Source organism: Stegostoma tigrinum, chromosome 17 (assembly GCF_030684315.1).
Source record: "Stegostoma tigrinum isolate sSteTig4 chromosome 17, sSteTig4.hap1, whole genome shotgun sequence".
Taxonomy (NCBI): domain Eukaryota; kingdom Metazoa; phylum Chordata; class Chondrichthyes; order Orectolobiformes; family Stegostomatidae; genus Stegostoma; species Stegostoma tigrinum.
Genome location: NC_081370.1, coordinates 12,403,851 through 12,422,814, shown reverse-complemented (window position 1 = coordinate 12,422,814; position 18,964 = coordinate 12,403,851). Strand labels below are relative to the sequence as shown.

At 44.5% G+C, this 18,964-nt stretch overlaps 1 protein-coding gene across 7 annotated transcripts in view; it reads right to left on the bottom strand.

The window, feature by feature from the left end:
* LOC125459217 (lysosomal acid phosphatase) overlaps positions 1–18,964 on the bottom strand; it is a 106,122-nt gene that overhangs the window by 67,465 nt on the left and 19,693 nt on the right. The window contains exon 1 of one of the 7 annotated variants that reach the window (XM_048545311.2): positions 13,813–13,903. The exons of the other annotated variants lie outside the window; for them this stretch is intronic. Within the exon in view, the coding sequence (XP_048401268.1) occupies positions 13,813–13,884 (72 nt within the window). The 5' untranslated portion in view covers positions 13,885–13,903. Of the gene's footprint in view, positions 1–13,812; positions 13,904–18,964 lie in introns of those variants that run through there. 7 annotated transcript variants of the gene reach the window in all.

Here is an 18,964-nt window from a genome sequence, read left to right as displayed (position 1 = left end):
TTCTATACCATCCCAATCAGACAATCCCAGTAAAAGTGCACAGCAGGGTTAGATACAGAGTAAAGCTCCTTCTATTCTTTTAAAACTGACAGTAAAGTTCCCTTCCCACTGTTAGAACGCTTGGAACTTTCTTAGAACAGGGACAGTACGGGGCTAGAAAAGTAAAGCTCTCTCTTCTAAACTGAAATTAAAGTTTCCTCCACACTAGAGCCAAATATTCGAGATTCATGTACAATGACGTGAACCAACTCCTTTTGGATAGCACTGCTGCTGCACAGTATCAGGGACCCAGGTTCGATTCCGGTCTTGGGTGTCTGTCTGTGTGGAGTTTGCACATTCTCCCTGTGTCTGTGTGGGTTTCCTCTGGGTGCTCCAGTTTTCTCCCACAGTCCAAAAACGTGCAGGCTAGGTGGATTGGCCATGTTAAATTGCCCGTAGTGTTCAGGATGTGTAGCTTAGGTAGGTTATAGGGGGAACGGGTCTGGGTGGGATGCACGGAGGTTTGATGTGGACTTGTTGGGCTGAAGGGTCTGTTTCCACACTGTAGGGATTCCAATTCCAATTCTAATTCCACGTCACTCAACTGTATTTACTGAAGATTGTCACATTTGTTGTGGAGGGTTGCTTTTCAGACAGGAGACCTGTGATCCGCAGTGTTCCACAGGGATCTGTACTAGGTCTACTTTTCTTTGTCATTTATACAAAGGAGGTATGTTGATTAAGTTTGCAGCAGATGACACCAAAATTGCCAGTATAGTGGACAGTGAGGAAGGTTATCTAAGATTAGAAAGAGATCTTGATCAATCAGGTCAATGGGCTGAGCAGTGGCAAGTTTAATTGGATCAATGTCAGCTATTGCATTTTGGCAATACAAATAAGGACAGGTCTTATAATTAATGATAGGGTCCTTGGTAGTGTTGTAGAACAGAGCACTTAGGGGATCTGGTGTAAAGTTTTTTTGGAATTTGCATCACAGGTAGACAGAGTGGTTAAGAAGGCATTTAGCACACTTGCCTTCATTGCCCTAACCTTTGAGGATAGGACTTGGGATATCATGTTGAGGTTGTACAGGACGCTGGTGAGGCCTCTTCTAGAGCACAATGTGCAGTTCTGGTATCCCTGTTATAGAAAGGATATTAACAAACTGGAGAGGGTTCAAGAAATATCTATCAGGATGTTGCAGGGAATGGAGGGTTTAAGATATAAAAATTGATAGGAAAGGCTGGGACTTTTTTTCACTGGAGCATAGGGGGTTGTGGGGTGACCTTATTGAGGTTTATAAAACCATGAGGAGCGTAGATGAATTACAAGGGTCTTTTCCCCAGGGTAGAGGACTTCAAAACTATGAGGTGTATTAAGGTGGGAGGAGAAAAATTTAAAAAGAACATGACGGGCAACATATTATTACCACAGAGCGGTTTGTGTGGAATGAACTACTGGACAAAGTGGTGAATGCAGGTATAGTTATAATATTTAATAAACATTTGGATAAATTCATGAGTAGGAAAGGATTGGAGGGATATAGGCCAAGCATAGGTTTAGTCTGGGAAAACTGGTTCGACTGAAGGGTCTGTTTCCATGCTGCATGACTCTAGGACATTGAAAACAAATAAACAGCTACAGTTCTGTAACTCTAATCTATAATCCTGCATCTCCAATTACAGACCATGTCATACGTTTGTATGCCGTGCCAGAGCCTATAAACCAAAATGCCTGAAAACTGGCTGCAATCCTCTGTCAAAAATCAAAACCGATTCTAGAAATGCTGTTCCTTAAATGTAAAGACTTAGAAAATGAAAGGCTTGAATTGGAATCTGATACCTTAACATAACAGGAATTTTGAACAAGCAGCAAGGAATCTGGGAAGGAAGACAACTGAACTGCTGCCAACATTTACACGGAAAGCATTTTCTTTTTAAATTGGGAAGTAACAAGACTGGGTTTCAAAACAAGAGAGGCCATCACAGGCTGACCCAGTTGGTCTGATTTTCAAATGCAAAGTCAAAACTGCCCTCTTCAAAATACATCTATTGATACAACATGTGCTAAGACTTCCAGAAGACGGCAATCAACATGTTATCATTTCCAGGAACAAGACAGGCCAACCGAAAACGATGGGCATTAACTACAAGAACAAGGTGTAGAGCTGGATGAACACAGCAGGCTAAGCAGCATCTTAGGAGCACAAAAGCTGATGTTACAGGCCTAGACCCTTCATCAGAAAAAAAATGAACTGCAGCAGGTTTGAGGGAGCGGAATTGTACGGGTGAGAGGAGGATGAAGTTTAGTGCCACAAACGTGGAGCATTCCTGCATTGCCTGCCTTACAACTTTTATCATACGTCAACTGACATACCAGCAGCATCAGTACCACAGACATCGCATAAAGGATTTTGGATGATATTCTTGTGCCAAGTGAAGGACACATCATATTCAAAAATTTTAAAACGGACTGTGATTGCAAAGAAGATTCTAGAAGTAATTTGACTTTCAAAACAGACATGACCAGGCATATAGTTGCTGCAAATGATGGGAAATTGGGCTGCTATTCAAATCTCTAATGAATCTCTAATTAGAGGGGCAGCACGGTGGCTCAGCGGTTAGCACTGCAGCCTCACAGTGCCAGAGACCCGGGTTCGATTCCAACCTCGGGCAACTGCCTGTGTGGAGTTTGCACATTCTCCCCGTGTCGGCATGGATTTCCTCCGGGTGGTCCGGTTTCCTCCCACAGTCCAAAGATGTGCAGGCTGGGTGGATCGGCCATGCTAAATTGCCCGTAGTGTGCAGGGGTGTGTGGGTTATGGGGGATGGGTCCGGGTGGGATGCTGCAAGGGGCGGTGTGAACTTGTTGGGCCGAAGGGCCTGTTTCCACACTGCAGGGAATACAATATATTATAATCTAATCTAAATATGGACATAGGTGAGAATACCTGGGAAGCTAAAGGTTGCCTGTCCTCTTATTTTCTGCTGGTCAAAAGAGCAGATCAAAACTCATTTATCACAAAACCTTCCCATCGCATCACAATGGCTTCCCTTATCTGAATCAGGCTGGATGAGCTTCCAGTGTTAACCTAGCAGTCAAATCAACAAAATAAGAGCAGAAATAGACCATTTGGTCCATCTCACCTGCTCTGCCTTTCAAGAAGATCATGGGTGATCAGTTTGTGTTTCAAATTCCACATTTTCATGTCCCACCTCCCCCTCCAATAACAAGAATTTATCCATCTGTCTTTAAAATGTTAGGTGAACCCACCACCATTGTTTTCAGAGTTAAAAGAGTTCCAATGTTACACAATGGAGAAAAAAACATTTCCTTTCATCTCTCTTGAAAGGCTGCTCCATAAATTTTAAAATAGTACCACATAGTTCTGGATTCACCCACAAGGGGAACCCTCCTTTCCACATCTACCTTGTCAAGAGCATTCAGGTTACTTTAAACAAATCACCTTTCATTCTTCTTGCAAACTCGAGTGAAAACAAGACCCATCTGTCCAACCCTTCCACATGAGACATCCCACTGATTCCATCTATCAATTTCATGAATGTCCTTTGAACCAACTCCGACACATTTACATCTTTACTTAATAAAAGAGACCAAAGCTGCACATAGTATTTGTCTCATGGTCACGCCAGTGCTCTGTGTAACTGAAGCATTCCTTACTTTTTTGGTCAAATAATCTCAATAGAGAATAGCTTCACATTACACCCCTTGATCATGTGATGTATCTGTTTTAGGACCTAAGGATGAGAGGGAAAGGGACAGCTGAGATGCAGGGTAATGAGGCGGCAAACAATCATCATTGGTCTCAGTCATCAAAGCATGACAGGAAAGAGTACAAAATATAAACAGAAAATGCAATCAGATAGGGTAATAATGCTAAAATGTCAAAGCTTAAGGCTCATTATCTGAATGCACACAACATTTGTAACAAGATATGAGTTGGTGGCACAAATAGAAAAAAAATGTGACTTGAAAGCTATTACAGAGATAGGGTTATAAGGTGATCAAAACTGGGAACTATACCATCGAGCATAGTTGATGTTCAAAAGGAACAGGCAAGAAGGAAAAAGGATAACAAAGTGTGAAGCTGGATGAACACAGGAGGCTAAGCAGCATCTCAGGAGCACAAAAGCTGATGTTTCGGGCCTAGACCCTTCATCAGAGAGAGGGATGGGGAGAGGGTTCTAAAATAAATAGGGAGAGAGGGGGAGGCGGGCCGAAAATGGGTGGAAGAGAAGATAGGTGGAGAGGAGAGTACAGGTAGGGAGGGGATAGGTCAGTCCGGGGAGGACGGACAGGTCAAGGAGGTGGGATGAGGTTAGTAGATAGGAAATGGAGGTGCAGCTTGAGGTGGGAGGAGGGGATAGGTGAGAGGAAGAACAGGTTAGGAAGGCGGGGACGAGCTGGGCTGGTTTTGGGATGCAGTGGGGGGAGGGGAGATTTTGAAGCTTGTGAAGTCCACATTGATACCATTGGGCTGCAGGGTTACCAAGCGGAATATGAGTTGCTGTTCCTGCAACCTTCAGGTGGCATCATTGTGGCACTGCAGGAGGCCCATGAAGGTCATGTCGTCTAAGGAATGGAAGGGGGAGTTAAAATGGTTTGCAACTGGGGAGTGCAGTTGTTTATTGCAAACCAAGCAGAGGTGTTCTGCAAAGTGGTCCCCAAGCCTCTGCTTGGTTTCCCCAATGTAGAGGGAGCCACACTGGGTACAGTGGATGCAGTATACCACATTGGCAGATGTGCAGGTGAACATCTGCTTAATATGGAGGGTCATCTTTGGGCCTGGGATGGGAATGAGGGAGGTGGTGTGGGGCAAGCGTAGCACTTCCTGCGGTTGCAGGGGAAGGTGCTGGGTGTGGTGGGGTTGGTGGGGAGCGTGGAGCGAACAAGGGAGTCACGGAGAGAGTGATCTCTCCGGAAGGCAGACAAGGGTGGGGATGGAAAAATGGCTTGGGTGGTGGGGTCGGATTGTAGATGGCGGAAGTGTCGGAGGATGATGCATTGTATCCAGAGGTTGGTGGGGTGGTATGTGAGAACGTGGAAAAGGAAGTGGGACAGCTTTGACAATAACGGATGGGATCAGTGCAGTGGTGATTCACAATAAAGGTACAAAAGATCACAAAATGGAATAGTTTGGGTGAAAATAAGGAATGAGGTAAGGAGTTGGGCGTCATGCATGGGAGTTGTCTACAGGCTCCCAAAGAGCTGTCTTACTGAAGGAAAAAAGAAGAAACAATGGAGGATTGTATAAGGGGCAATACAATTGTCAAGGGTGATTTTAACTTGCTTATTAACTAAACAGGCAAGGGTGACACGGAAGATACATTTCTAAAGCTCAGAGATAGTTTCTTAGAGCAGCATGATGCAGAACTAGTTTGGAAACAGACTATATTAGTTTGAATATAATGAGGTAGGATTAATAAGAGATCTCATAATTAACGATCCCCTTGAGGAGAGGGATCACAGCATAGTAGAATTACAATTTTCTGAAGAAGTGTCTAGGACTGAAATGTCAGCCTTCCTGCTCCTCTGATGCCTGCTGGGTTCATCCAGCTCTATACCTTGTTATCTCATAGTAGAGCTGCAAATTCAGTTTCAGGCAGGACAACTTTGGTCTCAAACAGTGTCCTCAAATGAAACAAGGATAAATGCAGAAGTATGAAGAAAGAGTTATCAAAAGCAGGCTGGAGTACAGACTAAGGGGAACGTCAGTGGAAGAACACTGGCAGACATTTCATAATGGTCAGCAAAACATATTCCAGTCAAAAAGGACTCAAGGAGAAGGATGAACTCCCTGGGATTAACTAAAGTGGTTAAGGAGACTACGCAGTCAAAAGCTAAGGCATATAAAGTGTCAAAATCTACTGCTAGGCTGGAGAATTGAGGGAACCAGGCAGCCTTCGATGGAAAAAAGCTCAGAGCAAGAAAAATGATGCTCTAAGTAAATTATCAACAACTAGAAAAACAAACAGAAACAACTCCTAAAGGTATATGAAGAGAAAGAGGAGCTTAAGTAAATATGGGAGTTTGGAGGACACAACTGGAGTACTGACAATAGAAAATGGGGAAATGGCATAATTTAAACCAATAGTTTGTATCAGTCTTCATGGGAGCGGACGCAATAAACATTCCAAAGATAAGAGACAAGCAAGGTCCAAACCGAAGGAAAAATCTTGTAACAGTCTCCATCATAAGGGACAAGTATTTGACAAGCTTATGAAACTAAAGGCAGACAAGTCACCAGGATGTGATGGAGTACAAAGGTTTGCAAAGGAGGTGGCTGCAGAGATAGTGGGGGCATGGGTTGAAATATTCCAGTACTTCACTAATTCATGACAAAGTGGGCATGAGTACAGAAATTAAGATGATGATGGACTGTGAGGCTCCTGAATAATTTATATTGCAAGTGAGGTGATTGGAGGTTCTGGAAAGTTTAAAAGTGAACAAACTGCCAAGTCCAGGTGAATTTGGGGCGGCACGGTGGCTCACTGGTTAGCACTGCAGCCTCACAGCGCCAGCGACCGGGGTTTGATTCCAGCCGCAGGTAACTGTCTGTGTGGAGTTTGCACATTCTCCCCGTGTTTGCGTGGGTTTCCTCCGGGTGCTCCGGTTTCCTCCCACAGTCCAAAGATGTGCAGGCTACGTGGATTGGCCATGCTAAATTGCCCATAGTGTTTGGGGTGTGTGGGTTATAGGGGGATGGGTCTGGGTGAGATGCTCTAAGGGGTGGTCTGGGCTTGTTGGGCCGAAGGGCCTGTTTCCACACTGCAGGGAATCTAATCAAATCTAATTGTATCTCAGGCTGCCATGGTAGATGAGCTCAAAAAACAGAACCCCCTCTCGTCCTCACATACGACCCCACAAACTTCTGGATACCACGCATCATCCTCCGACACTTCCGCCATCTACAATCTGACCCCACCACCAAAGACATTTTTCCAACCCCACCCTTGTCTGCCTTCCGGAAAGACCACTCTCTCCAGGGCTCCCTTGTCCGCTCCACACTCACCTCCAACCCCACTACACCTGGCACTTGCCCCTGCATCCGCAGGAAATGCTACATTTGCCCCCACAACTCCTCCCTCACCCACATCCCAGGCCCCAAGACGACTTTCCACATCAAGCAGATGTTCACCGGCACATCTGCCAATGTGGTATACTGCATCCGCTGTACACGTTGTGGCTTCCTCTACATCGGGGAAACCAAGCGGAGGTTTAGGAACTGCTTTGCAGAACACCTACGTTCGGTTCGCAACAAACAACTGCACCTCCCAGTGGCGAACCACTTCAACTCCCCCTCCCATTCCTTAGATGACATGTCCATCCTGGGCCTCCTGCAGTGCCACAACGATGCCACCTGAAGGTTGCAGAAACTGCAACTGCTATTCCGTTTAGGAACCCTGCAGTCCAATGGTATCAATGTGGACTTCACAAGCTTCAAAATCTTCCCTTCCCCCACTGCATCCCAAAACCAGCCCAGCTCGTCCCCACCTCCCTAACCTGTTCTTCCTCTCACCTATCCTCTCCTCCCACCTCAAGCCACACCTCCATTTCCGACCTCCTAACCTCCTCCCGCCCCCTTGACCTGTCCGTCCTCCCCAGACTGACCAATCCCCTCCCTACCTCCCCACCTATACTCAACTCTACAGGCTCCATCCCCACCCCTTTAACTTGTCTGTTTCCTCTCCACCTGACCACCTTCGATCTGCCTCCCCCTCTCTCCCCATTTATTTCAGAACACTCTCCCCATCCCCCTTTCCTGATGAAGGGTCTAGGCTCAAAACGTCACCTTTTGTGCTCCTAAGATGCTGCTTGGCCTGCTGTGTTCATCCAGCTCTACACTTTGTCATCTTGGATTCTCCAGCATCTGCAGTTCCCATTATCGCCAATACTTCAATGCGCCATTATAGATTGAGACAGCTGTTACAAGTAAATAACCTCATACAGTTTATCGCATCCTTTTAAGGTAGGTCATATGATATGTCATACATCATGGTTTCACAACCTGTGGTTGCTGAAACGTTATCTTCAAGCAGAAGATGTCTTAAGCTTTGAGTCAACATTGAACAACAGGCTCTAAGCTTCCTACACATATGCAACAATTTGTCGCATATCTCTTCCTTGACCTATTTGCCCATCATTCCAACCTCTACTTCTAAACTTTAGCTACATTCCACATTTAATTGCTTGACACTTAAATTATTCTTCCACAAGGAGAATGATAAAGGTAAAGAACTACAAACCACCGAGTCTCACATCAGTAATTGGTAACTACTGGAGAAAATAGTGAAGGAAAAAAAAACCTCTATTTGATCAGGAGTAGTCAGAATGGCTTTATCAGAGGAAACCTACCAAATCTGGCTGAATTTTCAAGTGATCAAGCATGTAGATGATGGTTGGGCAGTTTACGTCGTTTATGTGGATTTCGGAAAGACCTTTGGCAAGGTCCCATGTGATGAACTGATAAAGATGCTAAAAGCTCATGGGATCCAGGGTAACTTGTCAAGTTTGTTTCAAAATTGGCTTAGTGACAGGAGAAGCAGGGTGTTGTTAGAAGGCTGTTTGTGTGTCTGGATCTGGCATGCAGTGGCACACCACAAGGATCATTGCTGTGTCCCTATTGCTTATTTTGTATACATAAATGATATAGATTAGAATGTGGGAGAGATGAGAATGTGGTTGTAGGGGGATTATAAGTAAGCAGATGACACGAAGATTGACTGAGTGCGAGGGGAAAGGTCTTAGGTTACAGAAGGATATGCATGGATTGGTCAGATGGAATTTAACCCTGGTAAGTGACAGGTTATCACTTTTGAAGGAGGAACAAGACAAGGGGGTACTCAATGAATAGCAAGATACTAGGAAGCTTAGAGGAACGGAGGTGATCTTGGAGTGCTTGTCCATAAATCCATGAAGATCGCAGGGCAAATCAGTAAGACGTAATGAGGACTTGCCTTTATCAGTCGAGGAATAAACTATCAATGCAAGCAGGTCACGTTAGATCTGTACAGAACTTTGGTCAGACCATAGCTGGTGTACTGTGTACAATCCTGGTCATCACACTATAGGAAGGATGTGATTGCACATGATGTGGAGGTACCAGTGTTGGACTGGAGTGGCCAAAGTCAGAAATCACACGACACCAGGTTATAATCCGACAGGTTTATTTGTAATCACAAACTTTCTGACGCCGCTCATTCGTCAGGTGAACCTCAGTGCTCTTAAAGCTTGTGATTTCAAATAAATCTGTTGGATATTAACCTGATGATTGCACATAACGGGGGGGGGGGGGGGGGGTGCAAAGGAGGCTCCCCAGGATGTTGTAGCTAAGATGCTGGATCCCAGACAAAGTGAGGCTGGATGAGCTCAAGTTGTTTTCCTTGGAGCAGAGAAGGTTTAAAGCGGACCCGACAGAAGTGTGCAAAGTTATGGGGGGAACATACAAACTGGATAGAAAGCAGCTGTTCCCCTCAGTCGAGGGGTCATTAACAAGGAGGCATAATTTTAAGGTGACAAGCAGGAAGTTGTTTGAGATGTATAAAACTGTGAAGGGCATAGCTAGGGTTGACAGGAACAAACCTTTCTCCTGATGGAGGGATCAATGACCAGGGAGCACAGATTGAAGGTGAGGGGTAGAGGTTTAGAGGAAAATTGTTCTCATGCAGGTAGAAACCCTCAATTTTTAAATAGTATTTAGATGTGCACAAGGTGGCTATAGGACAAGTACTGGAAAATGGTACTAGAACAGGGGTGGCACAGTGGCTAGCACTGCTGCCTCACTGTGCCAACAACCTGGGTTCGATTCCACCCTCAGAGGACTGTTTGTGTGGAGTTTGCACATTCTCCCTGTGTCTGCGTGGGCTTCCTCTTGGTGCTCCGGTTTCCTCCCACAGTCCAAAAATGTACAGGTTAGGTAAACTGTCTATGCTAAATTGCCCATAGTGTTCAGGGATGTGTAGATTAGGTCGGTTACAGGGGAATGAGTCAGGGTGGGATGGTCTGATGGTCAGTGTGGACTTGTTGGGCTGAAGGGCCTGTTTCCACACTGTAAGGATTCTATGATTCTATTCTAACAGTTAGGTGGTGGTTTTTGGCTAGTGCGGACACAATGGTTAGCACTGCTGCCTCACAGCACCAGGGAACCTGGGTTCAATTTCATCCTCGGGCAACTGTCTGTGTGGAGCTTGCACATTCTCAGTGCCTGCTTGGGTTTTCGCTGGGCACTTTGGTTTCCTCCCATGGTCCAAAAAGATGTGCAAGTTAGACGAATTGGCCATGCTAAATTGCCCGTAGTGTTCAGGGATGTGCAAGCTAAGTGGGTTAGCCATGGAAAATGCAGGGTTACAGGGGTAGGGTAGGTGTGGACCCATTAAGCTGGATGTCCTGTTTCCACACTGGAGGGACTCTGTGATATTGATCTTAAAGATTCTATGACTTAGGAAAACATTTTTCACCCAGAGGGTGATGGGGATCTTAAATGGGGATCTGGGAAGATATTAAGACAGGTAACCATGCCACCTTTAAACATTAAAGACTGCGCAAGTGGGATTAGTGCAGATTTTGTGTATTTTTGGCAGAACACACATGATGGGTGGAAGGACCCCTTCTGTACTGTATGATTCAACGATTACAACTGACTGGATTCCAGGTTGATTCCAATGGATTGAAAAAATGAGGATGTGATACCCCTATTCAAGAAAGGAGGGGCACACAGCAGGAAACAATAAGCCATTGGCATTAATATCCACTGTTGTGAAATTGCAAGAGTCCATTAAGAAGAAAGAAACAGCAATGGATTTAGAAAAGCTTAATAAAATCAAACTGAGTCAACATGGTCCTGTGAGGGGAAAATCAAGTTTCACAAAGATGCTGGCATTCTTTGACGATATAACAAGCAGCATAGAAGAAGGAGAATTGGTGAATGTAGTGTATTGGGATTTACAGAAAGCTTGCCTTCATTCGTCGGTGCATTAAGTCGAGGGGTTGGGATGTCACATTGGAGCTGTACAGGACATTAGTGAGGCCATTTTCAAAACACTATGTTTAATTCAGGTCTTCCCGCTTATATGAAAGATATTATTAAATTGAAAGGGTTCAGAAAAGATTTACAAGGATGTTGCCAGGATTGGAGGATGAGAGCTATACGCAGAGGCTGAATAGGCTGGGACTTTCTTCCCTGGAGCACCAGGGAATGCTTATAAAATCATGAGGGATATGGATAGGGTGAATAGCAAAGGTCTCATTCCCATAGTAAAGAACCACAAAACTAAAGGGCATAGCTTTAAGGTGAGAGAGGAAATATTTAAAAAGACCTGAGGATGGTGTGTTAATGGAACGAGCTGCCAGAGGAAGTGGTGGAGGCAAGTACGATTACAACATTTTAAAAGCTTTTGTACGGGTACATTAATAGAAAGGGTTGAGGGGGATATGGGCCAAATGCTGGCAAATGGGACTAGATCAGTTCAGCATATCTTGTCAGAATGGATGAGTTGGACTGAAGGGTCTGTTTCCAAATAACTCTATTTGATCAGGTGCCACATAAACGGTTATTCCACAAGATAGGAACTCATGATATTCGGTGTTATTTATTCATTCATCGGACCTGGGTGTGGCTGGCTGTCCAGCATTTATTGCCTGTCCCTAGTTACCCTTGAGGTGGTGGTGACGTGTTATCTTCTTGATTCACTGCAGCCCATGCACTGTACGTTGCGCCACAATGCCATTTGGAAGACAATTGATCCAACAACAATGAAGGAATGGCAACATATTTCCAAGGCAGGATGGTGTGTGTCTTGGTGGGGAACTTGCAGGTGGTGGTATTCCAATCTAACTGCTGCCTTCTAGATTGAAGTGGTCGTGGGTTTAGAAGGTGCTGTCTCAGGATTTTTGGTGAATTTCTGCAGTGCATCTTGCAGACGTATGGGGTGCTGCTACTAAGCATCAGTGGAGGAGGGAGTGGATGCTTGAGCATGTGGTGCCAATCAAGTGGGTTGCTTTGTTCTGTATGGTGTCAAGCTTCTCCCATGTTGCTGGAGCTGCACCCATCCAGGCAAGTGAGGAGTATTCCATCACACTATTGGTTTAACAAAGAACAAAGAAAATTACAGCACAGGAACAGGCCCTTCGGCGCTCCAAGCCTGTGCCGATCGAGATCCTCTGTCTAACCTGTCATCTATTTTCTAAGGGTCTGTGTCCATTTGCTCCCTGCCCTTCCATGTACCTGTCCAGATATATCTTAAAAAGACACTAACGTGTCTGCGTCTACCACGTCCGCTGGCAATGCGTTCCAGGCAACCACCACCCTCTGCATAAAGAACTTACCACGCATATCTCCCTTAAAAACTTTCCTTCTCTCACTTTGAACACATGGCCCCTAGTAATTGAGTCCCCCATTCTGGGGAAAAAGCTTCTTGCTATCCACCCTGTCTATAGCCCTAATGGTTTTGTAGACCTCAAATCAGGTCCCCCCTCAATCTCTGTCTTTCTAATGAAAATAATCCTAATCTCCTCAAGGTCTCTTAATAGCTAGCACCCTCCATACCAAGCAACATCCTGGTGAACCTCCTCTGCATCCTCAAGTTTGTGCTTGTAGATGGTAGACAGGCTTTGGGGAGTCAGGAGATGAGTTACTTGTTGCAGTATTTGAATCCTCTGAGATACCATTGTAGCCACTCTGTTTATGTGGCGAGTTCAGTTGAGTTTATGGCCAGTGGTAACCCCAAGAATGTTGACAATGGGGGTTTCAGTTATGGTAACACCATTGAAAGTCAAGAGGCAGTGGTCAGATTGTCTCTTGTTGGATGTGATCATAGCCTGGCATTTGCGAAGCGCTTACTTGCAACGCTGGACGTTGTCCAGATCTTGTTTGATTTGAAAATGGAGTGCTTCAGTATCTGAAGAGTCGAGACTGTGCAATCCCTACTTCCAACCTTTCGATGGAGGGAAAGTCATTGATGAAGCAGCTGAAGATGATTGGGTTTAGAACACTATACTGAGGAACTCCTGCAGAGATGTCCTGGAGCTGAGATGACTTGACCTCCAACAACTACAACCATCCTCCGGTGTGCCATGTATGACTCCAACCAGAACATAATTTACCCCTGCTTCCCATTGATTCCAGTTTTGCACAAGCTCCTTCACACCAGACTCAGTCAAATGCAACCTAGATGTCAAAGGCTATCTCACCTCATCTCTAGAATTCAATTCCTTTGGCTTTATTTAAGCCAAAGGTGAGGAGGTGATTGGCACTGCTGGAGCCCAAACCGTTAGCACTGTTGACGACACTTGCCATCACTTCGCAAATAGCAGTAATTAGTTGGGTTGGATTTGTTCTGCTTGTTTTGTACAAGACAAACCTGGGCAATTTTGGGTAGATGTCAATGTTTTAACATGGTAAAGTATTAAAATGGATTGAGGATTTGTTGACACTGTAGACAGAATCAGGATTAATACCTCTTTTTCAGGTTGGAAATACGTAACTAGTGAAATACCACAAGGATCAATCCAAGGGCCTCAAATGTTTACTGTCTATATTAATGACTTGGAGGAAGGAGCTGTGTGCAACAAATCCAAATTTTTGATGATACAAAAATAGGTGGAAGGGAGTGTTGTGATGAGAACATAGGAATATGCAGGAGGATATAGATAGGTTGCGTGAGGTTGAATTTCATTTAAGGAAGTGTGAGGTAAGCACTTTAGCATGAAGAGTCAAAAGGCAGACTCTTACTTAAATGGAGAAAGTCTCCAAAACATTCAACTGAGGAATCTAGACTATTCCAGAACATAGAACAGTAAAGCACAGGAACGTACCTTTGGTCCAAGATGTCTGTACTGAACATGATGCCATTGTAAATGGATCCCATCAGCTTTGAATTGGTCCATATTCTTCTACTCACTGCAGGGTCAGGTGTTTGCCTAAATGCCTCTTCAACATTGCTACCATATCTGCTTCTACCACAGCATCTGGCAGTGTGTACCACACAACCATGGACCTCTGTGTAAATAAAAACTTGCCTTGTACATCTTCTTTAAAGTTTCCACCTCATCTTAAAACTCTAAACCCTTATACTTTGCATTTCCATACTATTCATGCCTCTTAATTTTATATGCTTCTATCAGATCACCCCTCAGCCTCCAACACTTGCAAAAACAATTAAAATTTGTTTAACATCTCCTTATAGAAAGCATGCCATTTATTCTCTTTACCACCTTATCCACTTGTGTTTCGACTTTCAGGGAAGATCCCGCTGTATATCCTGACACTTACTGTATACTTTGCTCTCACACCTGACCTCCGAAGATGCTTCACATCACACTTATCCAGATTAAACTCCATCTGCCATTTCTCTGCCAACTTGATAAATAATCATATTATATATAGGACGAACAGAGTAGTGTTCTCTCGTTTACTACCGGTGCCACGAGATAGCGAGGCGAGGAACAGGGAGCGGGCGCAGCTTAACACGTGGCTGCGCAGCTGGTGTAGGAGGGAGGGCTTCAGATATGTAGACAATTGGGATGCCTTCTGGGGAAGGTGGGACCTGTACAAGAAGGACGGGTTGCATCTGAACTGGAAGGGGACCAATGTCCTGGGTGGAAGGTTTGCTCGAGTAGTTCGAGAGGGTTTAAACTAGTATGGCAGGTGGGTGGGAACCTGGGCTGTATACCAGAGGTGAGAGTTGATGCAGGTGAAGCAGTAGCAAGAGGTAGACCAGCTAGTGGGAAGCATTTTCCTGGGAAGAAACCAAAGGATCAGTTAAAGTGTGTTTGCTTTAACTCAAGGAGTATCAGGAATAAAAGTGATGAACTTAGAGCATGGATCAGTACCTGGTGCTATGATGTTGTGGCCATAACAGAGACATGGGTTTCTCAGGGGCAGGAACGGTTGCTGGATATTCCAGGGTTTAGAGCATTTAAAAAGAATAGGGAGGGGGGAAAAAGAGGAGGCGGTGTAGCACTACTAATCAGAGAGGGCATCACAGCTACAGAAGCTTCCATTGTCGAGGAAGATCTGCCTACCGAGTCAGTGTTGGTGGAAATTAGGAACAGCAAGGGAGTAGTCACCTCGTTAGGGGTTTACTACAGGCCCCCCAGTAGCAGCAGGGAGATTGAAGAAAGCATAGGTCGGCAGATTTTGGAAAAGTGCGGACGTAGTAGGGTTGTTGTAATGGGTGACTTTAACTTTCCCAATATTGATTGGAACCTCCTTCGAGCAGGAGATTTGAATGGAGCTGTTTTTGTAAGGTGTGTTCAAGAGGGTTTCCTAACTCAGTACGTTGACAGGCCGATGAGGGGAGAGGCCATTCTAGACTTGGTGCTCGGAAACGAGCCGGGGCAGGTCTCAGATCTTGTGGTGGGAGAGCATTTTGGTGATAGTGACCATAACTGCCTCACATTGTCCATAGCTATGGAGAAGGAGAGGATTAGACAAAATGCGAGGATATTTAATTGGGGAAGAGGAAACTATGATGCGATTAGACATGAGTTAGTAAGCATGGACTGGGAGCAATTGTTCCGTGGTAAGGGCACTGTAGACACGTGGAGACTGTTTAAGGAACAGTTGTTGCGAGTGATGAGTAAATATGTCCCTCTGAGACAGGCAAGAAGGGGTAAGATAAAGGAACCTTGGATGACGAGAGCTGTGGAGCTTCTCGTCAAAAGGAAGAAGGTGGATGCTTTGGAGAGGGTTCAGAGGAGGTTGACGAGGATGCCGCCTGGACTGGAGGGCTTATCTTACGAAGAGAGGTTGACTGAGCTCGGACTCTTTTCATTGGAGAAAAGGAGGAGGAGAGGGGACCTAATTGAGGTTTACAAGATAATGAGCGGCATAGATAGAGTTGATAGCCAGAGACTATTTCCCAGGGCAGAAATGGCTGACACAAGGGGTCATAGTTTTAAGCTGGTTGGAGGAAAGTATAGAGGGGATGTCAGAGGCGGGTTTACACAGAGAGTTGAGAGAGCATGGAATGCGTTGCCAGCAGCAGTTGTGGAAGCAAGGTCATTGGGTTCATTTAAGAGACTGCTGGACATGCATATGGTCACAGAAATTTGAGGGTGCTTACATGAGGATCAATGGTTGGCACAACATCGTGGGCTGAAGGGCCTGTTCTGTGCTGTACTGTTCTATGTTCTATATATATATTAATACAAGTATGTATAAACTGTATCTGTTGACAACCTTCCTCACTGTCCACACTATGTTGACTACAAACTTAACGATCAGGCCACCTACATTTTTATTCATATTATTAAATTAGCATTGTAGGGGCAAATCACTGAAACTGATGTGCTGAATCTGTACTGAAAACAAAAAAGTGCTGGAAATCACAACAGGTCAGGCAGCATCTGTGGAGAGACAGCAAACTTATGGTTTGTGTCCAGATGACTCTTTATCGGAGTTAGTGATGAAGCCAGTTCTGATGAAAAACATGAGGGTAGAAAAGTCCCCTCGGCCTGACGGAATATACCCAAGATTGACATAAGAAGCAAGAGAAGTGATTGCTGCGCCTTTGGTGACAATCTTTGCATCCTAACTGTCCACTGTAGTAGTAACAGATGATTGGACGGTGGCAAATGTTATTCCCTTGTTCAAGAAAGGGAATAGGGATAATCCTGGGAATTTCAGACTGGTCAGTCTTACTTCTCTGGTAGGCAAATTACTGGAGAGAATTCTGAGAGATAGTATTTACGATGATTTGGAAAAACACAGTTTGATTAGAAATAGTCAGTATGGCTTTGAGAGGGGCAGGTGATAATCACAAGCCTTACTAAATTCTTTGAGAATGTAACAAAACACATTGATGAAGGTAGAAGAGTGGATGTGGTGTATATGGATTTTAGCAAGGCATTTGATAAGGTTCCACATGGTAGGCTCATTCAGAAAGTAAAGAGGCATGGGATTCGGGAAATTTGGCTGCCTGGATACAGAACTGGCTGTCCAATAGAAGACAGAGGGTGGTATTAGATGGAAACTATTCAGGCTGGGGCTCAGTGACCAGTATTGTTCCACAGGGATTTGTTTTGGGACCTCTGCATTTTATGATCTTTATAAATGACTTGGACAAGGAAGTGGAAGGGTGAGTTAGTAAATTTGCCAATGACATGAAGGTTGGTGGAGTTGTGAATAGCATGGAAGACTGTTGTAGGTTGCAATGGGATGTTGACAGGATGCCGAGCTGGGCAAAGAAGTGGCAGGTGGAATTCCACCCAGAAAAAAGTGAGAAACAATTCATTTTGGAAGGTCGAATTTGAATGCAGAATACAGGGTTAATGGCAGTGTGGAGGAACACAGCGATCTTGATCCACGTCCACAGATCCATCAAAGTTGCCACCTAAGTTGATAGGGTTGTTAAAAGGGTATGGTGTGTTGGCTTTCAATGGGAGGGGAATTGAGGTTAAGAGCAGCAAGGTTATGCTGCAGCTGTATAAAATCCTGGTTAAACAACACTTGGAATATTGTGTTCAGATCTGATCACCTCACTATGGGAAAGATGTGAAAGCTTTAGAGAGGATGCAGAGGAGATTTACCAGGATGCTGCCTGAACTGGAGGGCAGGAAAGGAAAGGTTGAGGGAGCTAGAGCTTTTCTCATTGGAGCAAAGAAGGATGAGAGGTGACTTGATAGAGTGTACAAGATGATGAGAGGCATAGACAGAGTGGCTAGTCAGAGGCTTTTTTCCCCCAGGACAGAAATAACTAATATGAGGGGGCATAATTTTAAGGTGATTGGAGGCAGGTATAGGAGAGATGTCAAAGGTAGCTTCTTTACACAGCGCGGTGGGTGTGAGAAATTCACTGCCAGCAGTGGTAGTGGAGTCAGATACTTCAGGGCCATTTAATCGACTCTTGGATAGGCACATGGATGATAGTAAAATGTACGTAGGATAGTTTGATCTTACAGTAGGATAATATGTCAGCACAACAGTGTAGGCTGAAGGGCCTGTACTGTGCTGCACTGTTCTATGTTGTATGATGAAGAGTCATCTGGATTCAAAATATTGGCTTGCTTTCTCTCCATGAATGCTGCCTGCCCCATTATGACTTCTAGCAGTTTTTGTTTTGTGTCATTTATATATATCATCTCTCTGTATCCTTGAGGGTTTTGTTCATGAGAAACCTTGAGAATGATGAAACTCACAAATGATATCACAGACGGAAATTTTGCCTGCAAATGTTGATTTTTGTTGCTACTTATTTTTTGGTGTAGATAGTCAAATTCACGATACATCATTTAGCAGATACAGAGTATATAACTATATTTCAAACAACAAGAAGTCCTTGTGAAACACCACTGGTCTCAGACCTTAAGTCAGAAAAACACCCAAAACGCATCCTCTGACTTCTATAAACAAACTAAACTAATTTTGTATCCAGAGATAATGGGAACTGCAGATGCTGGAGAATCCAAGATAACAAAGTGTGGAGCTGGATGAACACAGCAGGCCAAGCAGCATCAGAGGAGCACAAAAGCTGACGTTTCAGGCCTAGACCCTTCATCAGAAAAGGGGGAGGTGGAGAGGGTTCTGAAATAAATAGGGAGAGAAGGGGAGACAGGTCGAAGATGGATAGAGAAGATAGACCACTCACTGTGAATGCCATGTGACTTGATCTTCTGGACCGGCCTACTACGAGGGACCTTGTCAAATACTGTAGTCAAGTCCATGTCGACAACATCCACGGCCCTACTCAATCATCTTCTTTGCATCCTCAAAAAACTCAAATTAAGTTTGTGAGACAAGTCCTCTTCTTCATAAAGCAACGCTGACTATCCCTGAGAAGTCCTTTCTTTCTAAAGCAAGTAAATGCTATCCCTTCCCCTCATTTAGCACTTTCAATCGAGAACCATTCATAGCTATCTTAAAACTTACAGAATTATCATTACTGCTCCTAAAGTGCTCTGCACTGAAACTTCAATCACAAAGCCAGGCTCATTCCCTAGTACAAGGTTTGGTACAAAAATAGAA